The 18,440-nt window shown below is 39.1% G+C and overlaps 1 protein-coding gene across 2 annotated transcripts; it reads left to right on the forward strand.

Annotated features, from left to right (window-relative positions):
* The first annotated feature begins 325 nt into the window (after positions 1-325).
* LOC113740237 (formin-like protein 20) lies at positions 326-17,371 on the forward strand. 2 transcript variants are annotated; one of them, XM_027267782.2, is made up of 18 exons: positions 814-1,036; positions 1,638-1,686; positions 1,820-2,526; positions 2,602-2,823; positions 2,903-5,400; positions 5,720-5,849; positions 6,501-6,572; positions 8,939-9,037; positions 9,234-9,275; positions 10,220-10,300; positions 10,371-10,421; positions 10,526-10,607; positions 10,764-10,858; positions 13,332-13,403; positions 13,656-13,772; positions 14,069-14,137; positions 14,229-14,295; positions 16,290-17,371. In XM_027267782.2, exons 1-18 carry the CDS (start codon positions 1,034-1,036, stop codon positions 16,439-16,441), a joined length of 4,608 nt encoding a protein of 1,535 aa, XP_027123583.2. In that variant the 5' UTR covers positions 814-1,033; the 3' UTR covers positions 16,442-17,371. The 2 variants fall into 2 exon arrangements, with proteins under 2 accessions (XP_027123582.2, XP_027123583.2); XM_027267781.2 differs by lacking the exon at positions 1,638-1,686 and having other exon boundaries at positions 326-1,036.
* Positions 17,372-18,440: the final 1,069 nt, after the last annotated feature.

An 18,440-nucleotide genomic window follows, 5' to 3' on the forward strand; every position in this document is an offset into this window, starting at 1 on the left:
TGATGTGACATGTACTACAAGATAAAAAAGACATAAAAAAACGTAAAATATGTAAAAAAGAAATTTTTGTTTAAAAAAAAAAAGCTATTCGGACCCATCTAAATCTCTGGATTCTTTGGCTTGCAAACATTAAAAAAAAGTTATTACAAACAAATTCACTCGTCGCTGCTGTTTCTCTGTCTTCTCCTTGACTGAGTCACTTGCTCCTCTCTCTCGCTCTCTCTCACGCCTGAACAGCTCATGTGCCACGTGTACATTAAAGAAATCAAATCAAAAAGCAAAAATCCAAAATCCCCAAAAAGTGAATTCTTACAGCAGCCTCCCTCCGGATCCGGACCCAAACCCGGTTCAGCCACCATGACCCGTCTGAGTTTTCCCATTCACTTCCTTTCTTTCCCCCTCCTCCTCCTCCTCCTTCTTCTTCTTCAACCTTTTCTCCAATCTCAGTCTACTCTTCCTTCTCTTTCCCCACGTGCCATCACGCCCCATGCAAATCACCAAATTTACACTAATCACAATCCAAATTCGTTAATTAATCGCCCTAATTGGCCATTTTAATGCCCCTGTTTAATTACTTATTCTTCTGCATTCTTCAAAATCTTCTTCCTCCTCTGGAATTTTTTACCCTCCCCTCTCAAACCCTAAACCTAACCCTCCATTAATCTCGATCTCACTTCGTTTACTCTTTCTCTCTCCCGGAATTAAGTTGCTCACTTCTTCCGATTGAATTGTGTGGAAAAGCAGCTGGAATTTGGATGATTGGAGGGTGAAGTTTTGTGAATTTTTTTGGTATTTTTGAAGTAGTTATTGAGGGGATTGCAATTGGGGGAGCTGGAGGATCTGTTTGGCGTGGATCATTGGAGGAATTGTGGAAGATTTTGGAGTAATTTATGTTCAGGGATATTGGGATAGGAAGAAGAGACGGGGTTTTGGATTCGATTTGGGGGAAAACAGCGCCATTAGATGGCGCTGTTTAGACGTTTCTTCTATAGGAAGCCACCTGATCGGCTTCTTGAGATCTCTGAGCGGGTCTATGGTATAGTTTTCCTCGTACTATATCTTCTACATTTTTCGAAATATTTGGTCAAGTTTGTAGCTCAATGTACTAGCAATTATTGATTCTGATGACTTTTTTTTATGCTTAATAGTGGGATTTTTTTTGAGTTTAAGTATGTACTTTTGGGGCTTGCTCATTTGAATTAGCTCATTTTTTGAGCCTTAAAGATCTGAATTTGTTCGTCTGAGCACTTCAAACTGTGTGGTTAAAATATGAATATCCCATTTTTGTTGAACTATCGCCTGGTTTTGCTGGATTGTGCAAATGTAATGGTTGGATTGTGGAGTACTATTCATCTTAATTTTAATTTAGCTGCATTTGGACTTGTCTTCTATTTTGGCTACTTTCTTTGCTGTCTTTGTGATTTTCATAAGTAACCTTGCAGTATTCGATGTTTGCGACATATTTAGCAGAACTTTGAAAGTGCATTGTGGATAATGCTTCCATATTAGTTTATATGTTGTGAGGTAGTTATGCTGTAAATTTGGACAAAGCTTAACTGCTCTTAACATTTCAAATTACATGGTGTTAAAGAAATGGGTTTCCATTTGGTCTTTTTAACTGGTGCTTTCTTGTACAGGGATATATTTGCAACCGCTTTTTGGTCCTTGATTTTGTCTTCTCAAACTGTAGGTTTGACTTGGAGTGCTTTGTACTTGAACTTCAGAATGTTTAGAGGAGTGCACGTAGTTTAAATGTGAACCTTGAAATTGGTTTACCTTTAGAATTGGGATTTTGAAATTGTCTTTACTTCATCTGCAGTGTTTGACTGCTGCTTCTCCACCGATGTTCTCAATGAAGATGAGTACAAAATCTACCTGGGTGGCATCGTAGCTCAGCTACAGGATCATTACCCTGATGCTTCTTTCATGGTCTTCAACTTCAGAGAGGGTATAAAGAGGAGCCAAATATCTGACATTCTGTCCCAGTACGACATGACAGTCATGGATTATCCTCGGCAGTATGAGAGTTGTCCACTACTGCCGTTGGAGATGATCCACCATTTCCTGCGTTCTAGCGAGAGCTGGCTGTCATTGGAGGGCCAACAGAATGTGCTCTTGATGCACTGTGAAAGGGGAGGATGGCCTGTGCTTGCTTTTATGCTTGCTGGCCTTCTTTTGTACAGGAAACAGTATAATGGTGAGCAGAAGACTCTCGAGATGGTATACAAGCAAGCGCCTAGGGAACTTCTTCATCTTTTGTCTCCTCTGAATCCACAGCCTTCCCAGCTTAGATATCTTCAATATATTTCTAGGAGAAATATTGGTTCAGATTGGCCACCATCAGATTCTCCTTTGGCATTGGATTGCATCATACTTAGAGTCCTTCCTCTGTTTGATGGTGGAAGGGGATGTCGCCCGCTAGTTCGTGTCTATGGTCAGGACCCTTCTTCAACAACTTCTACTAGGAGCTCTAAGCTTTTGTTTACTACTTTAAGGACGAAAAAACATTCCCGCTTCTACCGGCAGGTGAGGCTCCTCTTTGTAAAGGTAGTCTGATAGTGAATTAACTTGAATATGAATTGCTCGTACTTCCTGCTGCAGGAGGAGTGTGCCCTTGTGAAAATAGATATTCACCGGCGTGTTCAAGGAGATGTTGTGCTGGAGTGTGTCCATTTAGAGGATGATCTTGTAAGGGAAGAATTGATGTTCAGAGTCATGTTCCACACTGCATTTATACGGTCTAATGTTTTGATGTTGACACGTGATGAAGTGGATGTTTTGTGGGACGCAAAAGATCAATTCCCTAGGGATTTTAGAGCAGAGGTAGGGTTTTCTTTTACTTGTGTCATCTGTTCTTTCTTCAAAGCTTTATGAGTTGAAAGCATACTCATATGTGCATCAGGTGCTCTTTTCGGATGCTGATGCTGTTCCATCTATTGTCACCACTGAAGTGGGGAGTGAAGATGGAAATGAGACTGAAAGCGCGACACCAGAGGAGTTTTTTGAGGTAGAAGAGATCTTCAGCAATGCAGTTGATGGACAGGATGGAAAGAGCGACATCGATACCCATTCAGTTCAAGAATTTAGTCAGGATAGTGAAAATGATGAGGTAGTATGGAAGGAGGAATTGGATCATCACTCTTTTGAGGACTGTACATCAGATGAAGGGAGTCAGAGACAAGGTAGGAGTGGGGATTCTAATAGGAATTCTTTGAGTGACAATGTCTTGGAGAACAGAGAGGATTCAGTAGCTTCCTCTGGTGAGTTCGAACCCCAGAATGTTAAGCTCCAATTCTTAGGTGGTGGTTCTGGTGGCAAGTCAGAAGAAGGCGAGAACAAGCCTGACCAAGAAGGCACTGTAGTACAGAAGAAGGCAGATGGACAAGGTTCACAACCTAAGTTGGCCTTGCCCAATGACAATGGTAAACAAAAATCTGAAAAGGCACTTACTTCCACGTCAAAGAAACAGCCAATATCCGGCACAAAACTGGGAAACGAGACTATGGGTACCAAATCAAAATCGAAGCAGCAAAGCTCAGGCCCTCAATTAAGACAGGCAAAACCTAATGCAGTTTCTAGATGGATCCCTCCTAACAAAGGGTCATACTTTGATTCAATGCATGTATCATACCCTCCATCAAGACAGAACAGTGCTCCAGCTGCATTAGCCCAATCAAAGGAGTCTCAAGCGGCAGGAAAAGCTAAAGCTCCCTCGAGCGCTAAATCCTCAAGTAGTAGCAGTTCTGAAGTACGTTTTTTGCCAGAGAAACACTTTTCTTGTCCATCATTGATAGAAAGCTCATCAGCCAGGCGGCCACCTACTCCCACAGTCTCTTCTCCATCACATACTGAAAGTCAAGCTCCAGAGTTGAATCAACATCAGCCTTCCCCATCCCATCCTCCTCCTCCTCCACCACCACCACCACCGCCACCACCGCCACCCCCCTCTTGTAATTCCTTGCTGTATAATTCATCTTCTAAGCCATTTTCTCCTGTTGCATCAAGTCTCCAGGACTTTGGCACTAACTTGTCTTCTCTTGTAAATTCATTTAATAATGAAAAAGCCCCTTCTGCATCTCCATCACCACCACCTCCTCCACCTTCACCCCCACCTCCACCTGTACCATTCACTCAAGATGCATTTTTTGCTTCTGATGCACCTAAATTTCAATCTCCACCCCCACCGCCACCTCCACCCCCACCCCCACCCCCACCCCCACCATCATCCTCGTTATTTACAGTTAGTGCAGTTTCTGCTTCTAAAATTTCTTCACCTCCACCTCCACCTCCGCCTCCACCACCACCCCCACCCTCAGTATCTGCAGCTTGTACTTTTAATATCCCCGCACCTCCGCCGCCACCTCCAGCTCCAGCTCAGTCTCTACTATCCACTCGGATTGCAGCATTTGCTTCTGGTCAATCACCTTCGCAACGACCATATAATTCTGGGGTCGCTGTTACTTCTCCCTCTCCACCTCCTCCTCCACCTCCTCCACCAGTGAGTTCAGGGACAACTGCACCAAGATCTTCTCCGCCACCACCTCCGCCTCCACCTCCCTTTTCGTCTAGTATACATTATGCTAGTAAAATCCTGCCGCCTCCACCTCCACCGCCTCCTTGGTCCGCTAGTACTTCTACACCATTTGCTGGGATCGTGTCAAGTTTGCCACCCCCTCCACCACCACCCCCTCCACTTCCAAATGCGTCTACTGCCATAACATCGATTCCTGTTTCTGTGCCCATTCCTCCTCCCCCTCCACCTTTACCTGCTACGCATAACACACATCCTCCTCCACCACCACCTCCAGTTAATGGACCTCCTACTATATTTTCAAGAGCTCCTCCGCCTCCGCCTCCTCCTCCCCCTCCTCCACATGGCACACCACCACCACCTCCATTTCTCTCAAATCGTGCTCCTCCTCCTCCTCCACCACCTCCTTTGAGTGGTGCTTCTCCACCACCACCACCTCATCCAGGTAGTGCTCCATCTCCTCCACCACCACCAGGGCGTGGAGCCCCGGTTCCTCCGCCACCCCCAATGCACGCAGCCCCAGTTCCTCCGCCACCGCCTCTTTCTGCTGGCCCATGTCCACCTCCTGGAGCACCTCCTCCGCCACCACCTCCAGGAGGTCGTGCACCTGGACCTCCTCCACCACCAGGGCCTCCTAGACCTCCAGGTGGTGCACCTCCCCCACCCCCTCCATTAGGTGCTAGAGGACCTGGACCTCCATGTGCTGCACCTCCCCCACCTTTAGGAAGAGGGCGTGGACTTCCACGTCCTTCTGGTATGTCAGCTGCACCCAGAAGATCTACATTAAAACCACTGCATTGGAGCAAGGTAACCAGGGCATTACAAGGAAGCTTATGGGAAGAATTACAGAGACATGGAGAGCCTCAAATGTATTGCACTTTCCTCAGAGTCAGTTTAGTTAATCAAAATGCCTCTTCTTTATATTTGTCAAGTAACAAACTCTCCCCTTCCCCCCAAACCCCAACAACCAAAAAAAAAAAAAAAATTTACTATATGTCTGCTGAGAACATTTGAAGTGTTTGGTCATTTGTTGTCTTGTCACTTAAGAATCGGAGCATCGGAGCATCAACATGCCTATAGATGAATATAATTTTGCTTGCATATTTGATAGTACTTTTCTGTTTGTGTACTTCTGAACATGCTTTCCTTATTCTCATGGATCATTGATTTTTTTCTTTTACCTTTCAGTGCACCAGAATTTGATGTCTCGGAGATAGAGACTCTCTTCTCTGCCACAGTTCCAAAGTCAGATACCAGGGGGGGGAAATCTGGAGACCGGCGGAAATCTGTTGGATCTAAACCTGACAAGGTTCATCTGGTAATGAAATTGAATTTACTTATAGTAACAATCAAACAATTTTGTTGTCTCTTAGTCAAAGTGAGACATACATCCCTTGTCAAGGATTTTGCTCTCACTTATGTACCAACGCTCTCTACGGCACAAAACTACAGAAGTTATCTTCTGGACATTTCTCTAAATTGGCAGGCTAGTGTTATGAGGAGGTTAACTTTTCCAATCATCATCTCCAACTGTACGTGTAACTCAAAACAATCATTTTAGCATAGGCTAAGCTCCCCACCCCACAAAAAAAAAAGAGGAGGAAGAAGAAGCACTGGAAAGAGTTAGGATATGAATATAATTCTGGGAGTTCAATTTGATATATTTGGGCATTCAGAAGTAAAGGCAGAGAGCCTGTGGAGAATGCTCGTCTCTTTTAGTATCATTCCCACCTTGGGTGAAAGGGGGATACTATGGTGGAATTAATTGAGGGGAGGAAGGGGGGGGGGAGAGATTCATTTAGTTTCTTGTTTCGTCAGCCTGAGTGATATTTTTGGTCAGAATCAGATCACTCAGTATGTTTTTATATCTGGTTAAGTCAAAGTTTGCCTTTGCCTTGTAAACCGCATGCTTTTAAAATATTTGTAAGTTAGATATGTCAAGTTGCTGATGACCTTTAATCTTCTGCAGGTTGACTTGAGAAGGGCCAACAACACCGAAATAATGCTAACAAAGGTGAAAATGCCACTTCCTGACATGATGGTGAGTTGGACAACACTCAACTACAAGTACCCCACCTCTTTCCCACTTCCTGTCTCCCCTCTTCCCCCACCCCACTCCAGACCCCCCGCCCCGCCCCACCCTGCCCTGCCCCTAAATCCCCCCAAAAAAAGGACCGCTTATGGTGAGTTGAACGTGGTATTCATGTTAGTAGCTGGTCATCTGGGTCACAATGACCTTTGTTGTCTCCAATGGGTTGTACCAAGTTTTATTTCTTGGGATTCTAGTATTCCCAGGATATTTGCTGATGAGGGTGTCCTCAACCATGTTATATGTTGAACCTATGATTCATGTTGGTAGCTGGTCATCTGGGTCACAATGACCTTTGTTGTCTCCAGTGGTTGTACCAAGTTTTATTTCTTGGAATTCTAGTATTCCTTGGATATTTGCTGATGAGGGTGACCCCAACTATGTTATGTGTGGCATCTTTGGGCCTTATGAGAAAGTTGATGGCTCTGTTCTTAAAATGTTTTTCAAATTGAATTCTGATAAAATGGTGGACTGAAATACATTTAAAACAACAATTGATAGACCCCATTGGCTCTGGTTCTTCCCAATGTGATCTGCCTCTCAATCCAGAACCTTAGTTTAGAAGACATAAGGCTTATTTTCCAAGTTTATCTTTCATTTTTCTTCCTCCTTGTCACTCAAATAAATCCTACACATAGCTTTTAGGATAACTTGAGGTTGGCTATGATAAATTTCTTTCCCAACCCTGATGTTTTTGTAATTTTCATGTCCTGAACCCCTCAAAGAATGAAGAATGGGCCACAGCCACAGGGCGCTGCATGCATTGTGGAGATCCATTATGTGTTCTCGCAAATGCAATGTCAATCTTGGTTGTCGCTTTTACAAGATGCTAACGTGTTTGCTCTTCAAGACTTAGTTTGATCTCTACCACTGAAAATACCTATTTTTCTTTTTGTGTTTGGAAAATCTTCTCATAGCAGCCATGAAAAGAAAATACCTTGCTTTCCACTTTTGTACAACGTGGTAGGAGCTCTAAATTTGTTCGGTGCATAGTTGATTCTTTGTGCATTGATCATGAAAGAAATAATTACTAGAACTTGTCAGTATCTGAGATGCTGATAGAATAAACTATTTTAGCCTCTTTCTTGTAAAGCAATGCAGAAGAAACCATTGAAGCATCCTCTTTGTACCATCATGATGAAAGCTAGTTTCCTTGATGTTCCCCTTCAGTAGTCATATTATAAGATGTTTTATCCTTCAATTAGCCAACTGCGCTAACTTCCCTCTTATGTGATTTTATCCATGTTAACAGGATTCATAGCTTTGAAAATCTGTGTTAACTGACTCTCAAGACAGATACAGATCTTCATTTAAGCTGCCACAATTCCCCCAGTTGATCTTCTTAATTATTGCACCGTTAACTTTTCATGTACTTGTAATTATAGAAAAAAATTATAGAAAAAGTGAATTTTTTTGACCTAGTCATTGAGCAGTGCTTGAAATGCTTTTTGCATTATCTTGGGTTTCTAACATAATTCAAGATCATCTTCTGTTTCTTTATTTGGAGACTCTCTGGTAAAGTTGCTCTCATTGATGTAGATGACGATGCTTAGATTATCCATATGCTAGTGGCATTTAATTTTTCAAGAATTCAATTAAATATATGAATATATGTCTGCTCCTTTTTAATTTTTTATTCTTGAAATTTGCTAGTTTCCTCCTCTGATTGCATGAACTTTCTTGAAACATATACCTCTTGGACCCTTGGACCACAAATGAGGCACTACTGGGAGATCAGATTACTTATTGGTTAATACTGGAATATGTTTCTTGAATCATATCATTGTATGAGATATATTACCTTACATAGTGGAGATAAAAGAGGATAGGACAAACCGTACATGAGGCTTCAGGGTATCTCCAAGGTTTGGGGAGGCCTAGTTTTATTCATTCTTGTTGTTCTACAAGTGAATATCTTGCCTGCGTATGTTATGTGCTTGAACTGTCCAGGAGGATTTTGTCAGTGAAAAAGTCAAGAAAGAAAAAGATTTTGCTGTAATAAAATAATTTTTACATTTAGTGATGAATGATGAACCTCATGTTTATTCAATTGAATGAAGTTTAAATATGGGAATAAGCACTGTTTAGTGTAGAGGGAGGACGTTTTGCTCTTAATCATTGGGGCATATCCACATGTGGCACATACTTAAACTCAATTTGCTTTTAAAAGGACTTGGCTGTTGAATTTGCCATAATCTCATGGTGAATGTTGACACTGATCAACTTTGACTTGAGAAAATTTAGCTTATATAATTTGGTGCTGGAATTTTTATCTTTGTCCTTATAATTCTAACCTTGTTAGTGCTTAAATTTCTCAGGCTGCTGCACTAGCAATGGATGAGGCTATCTTAGATGCCGACCAAGTAGAAAACCTTATCAAATTTTGTCCGACAAAAGAGGAGATGGAAATGCTCAAGGTGAATTTGGATTATTTTTTCCGGTTAGAGATTCTATGTCTCATAAAGCCTTTGTTTTTCTTCCCTGCACATTGAGTTTCTTAAAAGGATTATTCTTGTGATGATTACAAATTCTTGATTTTTGTTGTAATTTCCTGTCTTCTTACTTGATATGGAATTTTATCTGTTTATTGATTTTTGCCATTTTCTTGCCTAGAATTACAATGGCGACAAGGAAAACCTGGGGAAATGTGAGCAGGTATACAAAATCTGATCTTATTGGTTATTTTTCCTCTTTTCTTCACTGGCTGTGTTTGTGGGATATGATTTCACTCGTATTTATGTCTATCGGTATTTTGCTGCATTATCTGAACTCGTTACGAGTCTCTTTGATGTTGCTGGATGTATCAGTGTCCTTGGTTCATTTGCTTGAATGCTTAACCGTTATTCACTATCAGCTGTATGCTTATAAAATGAATGGCATAAATAGGTTAAATCTGGTTATAGTTGTACCTGCATGGATGTATCTAGCGCTGAATTAGGGGTTTCGGCACAAATTAAGAGAATAATAAAATTATGTCATGCAATGACCGATACTTGAAAGACTGTCTTTTCCTGATTAGCTGCTTTATTCCTGTGGAATAATGGTTGTATTGTTGCTCCTCCATGCCCATGCCTGATTTTTCAGGTGGAGGTATCAGTGAACGATGATTGTCTATCCAATGTGAAATATGTCCAAATCGAGTATATCTAATTGTTGAGTTTTAGCTAATATCTAAGTACCTCTTTTCGTATTTGGTAAAATGTTATGCAATAATCTATTACCAAATTTTGAGGAATTGTATTATTCTATCATCACAATTTGTTACCATTCTCACCATGGAGTCATTGGTCAACCCTCAGAAAGGATTAGGCAGAGTTTTGCTTGTGATGGTTTATTTCATTGATGAAACCTTACCTGTAATGTCATTTGCTAGTATAGCATGTGTCAATGGTACTCTCGTATTTGTATCAATTGTTAACCACTCAATCTTGGCCAGTAATTGGATCATACATATTTCTTTTATCTGATTGTCAAAGCCCTAGTAGAATCATGACCAAGTGTTGTTTATTGTTCTTATGAATTTTATTTTCATTTTCTGTCGCTTTTTTGCCCCTATTTCCTAATACTATTCTTGGCTTTACTTATCTTTGGTTTGTCAGTTCTTTCTTGAGCTTATGAAAGTTCCACGCGTGGAGTCTAAGTTAAGGGTGTTTTTATTCAAAATTCAGTTTAACTCTCAGGTATATTTTGCATCCATCAGTTTAAGTTCACTTTGTTGACCAAGTTTTCTGAAGTTAACCTTTATCTCAGGTTACGGATTTCAAAAAAAGTTTGAACACTGTGAACTCTGCATGTGAAGAGGTATCTTACCTATCCGATGAGCATGTTCTTTTTTTTTTTCCCCCTTAAATTTTTCTGTTTGAGTTATATTGTTAAATGACCTTATCTTGCTGCTGTTTTATTAGGTTCGAAATTCCTTCAAATTGAAGGAAATTATGAAGAAGATTTTATATCTTGGAAACACATTAAATCAAGGAACTGCCAGGGGTAAGGACAAGTATACTAACCTGTAATGCTCAAAAAACCAAGTTTTTGAGCACAGATATAAAAAGGAAATGATGCTCATTTGAACTTTATTTGATACATTTGAATCACATTCAGATTCTGAATTCATGTCCATGTCAAACAATTTGTGTGTAATAGGCTCTGCTGTTGGATTCAAGTTGGATAGTCTTTTGAAACTCACAGACACTCGTGCTTCCAATAGTAAGATGACACTCATGCACTATCTTTGCAAGGTACATGCTACTTTTTCATTCTGGTGATACTGTTTCAATGGCCATGAGCATGCTAAATGTTTAATCCCAGTACCTAAAAGATGTTTAAGGCAGCACAAAGGTTCAAGCTTCTAAAAACAAATTATGTTTAGTTGTTAAAAATGTTTTGAAGTTAGCCTAATTACATTGTGCTGACTTCTGAATGTGGTCTTAGTTGTGGTCCTGTCACCGATTTTATACTTTATTTTTTTGACAAATCTAAGGACTGTAAGGAACAATCTAATGATTGCTGGTGTCAGTTCCTCCTGACTTGACTATTTTAGAAGTATTACTTAAAGAATATGAGGTGTGTGTTTGTCTAAGCTTGGAGAATTCTTGAGAGCATCATTGGTCAGGATTGGTAGAAATGTTTCTTTTCCTTGTGATAGATGCAAAACTGCTCCAATGTCCTTCAGAGGGAAGATTGGTCTACAGAATAAAATTGATGGGGAAATTGCTCTATGCTTAAGTAGATTGCATTTCATTTAATTGCAATCTGTGCCTGTGTTGGAGATAACTGTCGACTTGTAAATTATGCATAATCTACTCCATGTTTGTTCTCCGTACTTGTTACATATCACTGTAGTGTTCATGTTCCATGTTGCAATTTTATCTCTTGCTTGTAGATGCATTTTTTGGGAATTAAAAAATACTTGGCTGTAATAGGTAACTTGTTGGAAATGATTTGATTTTACCAGCATTTTTGGATAGAGATAACAGCAAATGTGACCTTCGCTGAGTGCAACTTGCAAGTGGTGATCATCCAGTCTTTATAATGATGATTACCAACATCACGTTTGCAGTTAAGCTGATGGTAGGGTGAGGTTAAATGCCTTTATGACAAAAATTGACCTAGATAGTTGAGTACTTGGCATAGATAGTAGGGTATATGCTCATAGAATTTTGTACATTGTACATTCCTTTATCCATGGGAGATTGATTAGTGACCTTGTTTGGGTTTCAGTAATTAGTTATAGTGTATTGAACTTCTGCTTCTGGCAGAGAAAGTTACTTGGAAATCGTCAAAGTTGGTCCATCAGTTCTGACTGCAGATAAAAAGTCTTGTTGACTGGATCAGTGGATTTTGTTTGTTATTTACATCCTTGGACTCATGGTACCTTGGCTGTCTGGTTTTTAAATTTTTTTGCCAACTTTGTCATCCTAAAGCTGACTTGTAACCCGGCCTATGGGTTGTATTGGTATCATATACTTATCAGCTTTTCCTTCGTGCTTCATGCTTGTATCTCTTAGTAGTTTGTGTTTGTCCTTTAATTGCTCCTTTTGGCCCATTCCTTTGGCCATGATTACTACTGTTGTCTGCACCAAAGTTATAATTTGAAAATTCAATGAAATATGTAACTACCTTTAAAAGTTTGAGTGTTAAGAATTCTAGGCAATACCCGTCATTAATTTGAAGGGCAATTATGTAAAGAACATGTTCCCAACTAACGGGTCTTGTCAAATTTGACTTTTGTGAAACTGGGGACTGTTGACCATGACTGATAAAGTGGAAGAAGTATCTCTGGGATCATTCCAGTACATTGCAAAAATATGCCATGTTCTTTTCTGTATTTTTTTTTAAAATTTTTGAAGGTGTAAATTATGTGTTTGTTGGTTATATCTTCCATCTTTGGTTCGAGCCACTGCAAATTCTTGTTATTGTAGCTTTTAAAAGGCCAGATTTTCAATTTGTCACCTGCACTATCTTTGGTGATCCAGTTAATTTTGCAGCTTTTGAGCACTTGTTTATCTTATGTATGTAGATATAGAACAAAAGATCCCTGCTTAAGAACGTTTATGATTCTCTTTATGAGGATGAGGACTCATGTTAGGAAAAGGGTGTTTTGTTACTTATCACATGTTGCTGGAAAAGTCAGTCTGGCTCCCAGAAGAACTGGTATTGAATGGTTGAATTCTGATAGCACATTCAGGAATTTGTATGCATTTTGTGATTAACTTTATTTCTTAATGTTTATTGAATAATGTTGCATTTGACACAACTTTGTACCCATGCTCTCATGACTTGTTTGTCGTGTTTTCTCTCATACTATGCATAAAGGCTCTAATATCATGTTTATTGGATGAATGTTTACCACTTATCTTCTCTTGATAACAATCTGCATGTTTTGTTACTTATCACATGTTGCTGGAAAAGTCAGCCTGGGTCTCAGAACTGGTCTTGAATGGTTGTTGAATTCTGATAGCACATTTAGGAATTTGTATGCATTTGATGATTAACTTTATTTTCTTAAAGGTTTATTAATTAATGTTGTGTCTGATACAACTTTGTACCCATGCGCTCATGACTTATTTGCTGTGTTTTCTCTCATGCTATGCATAAAGGCTCTAATATCATGTGTGTTGGATGAATGTTTACCACTTATCTTCTCTTGATAACAATCTGCAAGTTTTGGTGTTGTGCTGTTTCAATAATGCCTATCTCTTTTTCTCCCAGGTTCTTGCGTCTAAGTCACCCTCTCTTTTAGATTTCCATGAAGATCTTGTTAGCCTGGAAGTTGCATCAAAGGTTAATGCAATTGCTTCTTTGCCTGTTTTCTGGTTGTAATTCATTCCAGGTTTCCAAGTTACGAATTTCCCTGTAATAGCATTTGACTTGAAGCTTCTTGCTGATATAGTAGTTTGCATTGAAATATTGAAAGAATGACTATAAGTTACACTCTGTATAATAAGAAGTTATGTTCGTAAAAGTTTAGCGAGACAGTATTTTCAAAAGTAGAGTGTTTTAGTTGGAAAACTAATGTGCTTGAGCTTCCTGCAGATTCAATTGAAATCTTTAGCAGAAGAAATGCAAGCCATTATTAAGGGATTAGAAAAGGTGAAGCAGGAATTGAGTGCATCCGAGAATGATGGCCCTGTATCTGAAGTTTTCCATAAGGTATCCTTGGCATCTGTTAAAAGTTTCTGCAGATATTAAAACTTTGAGAGTTGCTTATTTAGCAGTAGCTGGACCTATTTAAAAATTCATTTCCACTATTAAAATCGAATGATACTGTGGAGTAATATTGAACCATCATGTGAGGTAGGAATTGTGTTTCTCACCTGGCTACCGTCATCTAATCCAGTTTTTTTAAGCTGCTTGTTCTTGTGGCTTTTCCTATTATATACGACTAACTGATTATACCATATATCTGCTTGACAATTTTTTTCCGCTCCACATCTTCGTCTACAAAGACACTGAAGGAATTTGTTGGCGTTGCTGAGGTAGAAGTGGGCTCTGTGTCGACTTTATATTCAGTTGCGGTAAATATCTCTATTCTGATGTATTTCCTCACTCTATGTTATGTTGTCAGTTGTTTTTCTCTAGTGATTTATCTCATCTTTTGGTAACCAGGGAAGAAATGCAGATGCATTGGCGCTTTATTTTGGGGAGGATCCTGCCCGCTGTCCCTTTGAGCAAGGTTATATAACTATGATTTATCAAATTCTTTTCCTTATCTCCTTATCATCAATTGGTATGCTAAGTAATACATGCATTTACATTCGTTATACTGGAATCATATAAATAGTGGAGAGTTTCATAAAAATGACTTCCTACAGGTTCACAAGTTTGTTCCTTTAAATATGGAATTCTGAACTTGTATTATTAGGGCCAAACTGAATAATCACATTCTACAACCATGCTGAACAGTGCTCATAATCCAAGGGTGAATCGTGAAGACCAGCCCTGAGAATTTAGTAGTCTTTGTATCTGTAATTTAATGAGATTATCTGTTGATATTATGCAAAACCACCTTGCGTTAGTGTATGTGAAGAATATTATAAGGATGTTAAATGTTTGGAATCAAGAAATGGTAAGTGGGACAACTGATTTCATCTGGTTTTATTGCTTTTTCCAAACTCTTGATGTGCGCCAGCGGTTGAAAGACATGATGATTTGTAAATTCTCCTCATATGTGTACAGGTTAACTAAAAAAGATCTTCTGAATGAAGCTTTTTGTTGTTTAGTTGGTAGTCGCATTTAATGACATTAAGTTACAGCAGTACCAGCTGTATCCAGGAGTATATGAGAGAGAGCATATATGGCAGAAGGTTTTTCTTTAATTATTTTCTCTGCGAATAATTTATAACAGAGGATTGTAGATTATTAATATGATCTTTTAGAGGGTGTTATATAAAATTGCCTCATGGCAGCTCGTTCACCTTAATTGTTACTCGAGCAGACAAAGATGCCAAATCATTCTTAACACCTTTTTGTAGATAGCCCTTTACCAAATGTATCAGCAAGTTGTTTCCTAGTGAGTTAAAATGTCAAGTATAACTCCCTAGATACAAATTTTCACAGCCTAAATGTTTTTATAACTCGGGTTGTTTAGGAACTAATCTTTTACACATTGAATTAATCCTGTCGTGTTGCATCATGTAGCATTATAGTAATAAATGTAATAGAAACTTCTGGTTGTTCAGCTTCACTGCTAGTTGCTTGAGCAGAATCCCTATCAATATCACCAACACCTTGATGAATGGCCAAATACTTTGCACATGCACTAGAATGTTAATATGCTTGTCCTGTAGGCATATTGGTTACTAGTTTTAGACTTTTCAAGGATTGTTGGCATTGTCTGAGTAGTTAATTTGCTGCATGAAACAATGAGTAATTTTGCCTGCCGTAAGTATATTTTGTTGGGGGTGAATGACCCTCCCCCGGGGGGGGGGGGTGTTTCATCAGGTTTCAATGTGGAGCTGAATTATGTCATAGAACTTATGTGATGCATGCTGGTCAGTTGAAGTGGTGGATTGATTCTGATGCAGAAGTAGACTCGTGATCCTTTTTCATGAGGTTGGTGTTGACTGCTATAGGGGGTGGTCATGCTTGTAAGAAGAACAAGGCATTAGAATATAGGGTAATAATTGTGTCATTGTTGGAACGAAAAAGTAATGACTTTAAAAAGGAAATATTTTATGTCAGCAAATTGGTGTTGCTTTTGTATTTTGTGCAAATTTTTTAAATCATGATTTGTTGCTGCCATAGGTATTTGGTTTTCTTGTTTCCCTCAATTTAGTGGGTCTTCTGACATGCATGGATATTAAGAATTCAAAATGCCTTGTTTTTACTATTATACAGATGTTTGTTCACTTATTTCTTATTTCTTGTTAACAAACTACATCTCATTGTGGACATTTATGATACGCCTGTAAACCAAACTTTTTAAGATGGATGCATTTTATCTTTGAAGAACCAACCCTTTCTCAGGTTACATAAGGTGCTTCCAGTGTTTATTTTCTTCCTCTGTTTATTGGCCAAAACAAAATGATGTATTGATTACTCAAATACAATATTTTTGAAGTTTTGATCACCTGTCTTCAACTGTATCTTTCTGTATTTATTGCTTGTGAACTTCTACTGATGTGTATGTATTACTACCTTATTCTTAATGCATGTTTGTATCTGCAGTTACTGCGACACTTCTGAACTTTGTGAGGTTGTTCAGAAAAGCACACGAGGAGAACTGCAAACAAGCTGAACTAGAAAAGAAGAAAGCTGAGAAGGAGGTTGAAATGGAGAAGGCAAAGGGAATCAATCTGACAAAGAAGGATGTGAAATAGTTTGGAATCGCTTGTTTGTTCTGGCTACAAGAATTGATGGTTCTTCTATGTGGTCTGCCTCAGCATGGTTGAGATTGTTGGACGATGACATTCTTTTGGGGTGAGACCAGAATCTTCCAGCACAAAAATGTATTGGCTTTACAAAACTCAAGAATCAAGGCGAATTTGCTAATTGGTGCGGTTGAAGATTTGGCTGTCATGTCAGTGGCTCAGCCGAAAATGAGCGAGATGGGGCACCATCCCACTGCTCGGGATCGCGGGCAAATGATAGGATGACTCCTGTTGACTGCTTGGTTTTGCAAGCTTTTGACGGTTATTGGCATTTGTTGAGCTTCCAAAGCTGTACATGGACCGAGTGGAAGAAAGAATTTATGATGTCTGTCTGATAATGGGAGAACATGTTGAATTCATTTGAGTCTGTTGAAGGGGAGTCGGCTCAATTTCAGTATTGACGGTTGTTTTGGCATTTTTAGCAAATCGTGATGGTGACGTGGGCATTTTAAAAGTTGAAGACTAGGATGTACCATGAAACTTGTATAAAGCTCTAAACTAACCATGTATGTAGATTTTAGTTGATTCTTTAATTTGTAACATAGAAATGGGTTCCCTGTTTAGGTCTCAGGTTTTGATGGGAACCTATTAACAATTTGTTGTACAGATGTATTCAGAATTAGCTGAGAAAATAGATGTTAGGCTCTTTTTAGGGGATAGGGATGTAATGAGATATAGGCTGCAGGTTTAGGAAATAGTTTATTCCTTTAGATTTGATTCATTTTTGGAAGTCACTCACATATTCATTTACCAAAGGAAGACTTTGGTTTCCCAAAAGAAGGGTGTGAGGTGGAAACTCCTAAAATTTTTTTTTTAATACCTGTTGTATCAGATTGTACATTTAACGATTTTGAGATATTCATTCATGTTAATTGGTTAGCTTGCCCTCTACAGTTTGAATATTGGAAAAGATGGTTAAAATATAGGCATCTATTATATACCATGTGACCATTTTTCTCACGAGAAAACTGCAGTTTTGGTACCAAATATCTCAGCGGTAGTTTCAGTTCCTAAAACTTGGATGAAAGTAAATCTAGTATCAAATGTTTAAATCTCTAAACACATTTAGTTTTTTTTTTTTTTTAATTGTCAAAACGCTTTAGTATTATATCTTTAAACTTGATAATACAAGTCTTACCTACAAGGAACAATTGTCCTATAATCTTTTTGTGTGAGATCTTTGATCCACATTGGGAAACTAGTGTCCAATTTGACATCATTAACTAGCCTAATTGCAAATTTAGCTAGCCTACAACAAATATCATTTCTTGACCTATGAACGAAAGAGAAATTGCATTGATCAAACAGCTCTCTCAACTTTAGCATGTCTTCTAGTATTGTCTCAATATTGCTATCCTTATTGTTACCTGATATGATTTTCTCTATTAGCCTTTTACTGTTCGATTGGATTACAAGTCTTCTCCATCCATCTTCCAGTCCCATCAGTAGTACTTCCCTTACTGCTAAGGCTTCTTCAGTGAGGGGCTCACCTCTTTTTTTGCTCCTGCAGTGCCCAAACCTTCAGCAAATCCCCTTTTGAATCTCTTGCTACTATTGGTTTTCCTGTTTAGTTCATTTGCACAGCTATAGCAGCATCATTGTTGACTCTAATTATCCCTTGCTCCGGAGGGGCACCAGTTCCTGTTCTGATGAGGTTGAATTGTTCCAGCAATACATTTTCTGTCGTATCCTTCCTCAGCATCCTTAAACTCCAATAATTCCTATTGAGCCATCTGTACACACCTTAGTTCCTCCCATGCTTGTTGGCCATGTGTTACTCTATTCCTATCTTTCCAAATTTGCCTAAGGATATTGATTGTCAGGTCAATGTGATCTTGACCCTCAATCCCTTCCTTTGTCTGTAAGAGTTCCTCCCACCATCTCCAGAAGTTGGCCTGGAGGTCAGTTAGACCTTCCCAGTTTTCTGGAGCTAACATCCAGATTCTTC

This window comes from Coffea arabica, chromosome 4c, assembly GCF_036785885.1.
Source record: "Coffea arabica cultivar ET-39 chromosome 4c, Coffea Arabica ET-39 HiFi, whole genome shotgun sequence".
NCBI classification, from domain to species: domain Eukaryota; kingdom Viridiplantae; phylum Streptophyta; class Magnoliopsida; order Gentianales; family Rubiaceae; genus Coffea; species Coffea arabica.

Excerpts from the sequence above, each read along its gene's own strand:
- LOC113740237 (XM_027267781.2), top strand. The coding sequence starts at position 964 with ATGGCGCTGTTTAGACGTTTCTTCTATAGGAAGCCACCTGATCGGCTT. Across the intron at positions 9,276-10,219 it reads ACCTGGGGAAATGTGAGCAG|TTCTTTCTTGAGCTTATGAA; the intron begins GTATACAAAATC and ends TTGGTTTGTCAG. Across the intron at positions 13,773-14,068 it reads TATCTGAAGTTTTCCATAAG|ACACTGAAGGAATTTGTTGG; the intron begins GTATCCTTGGCA and ends TCGTCTACAAAG.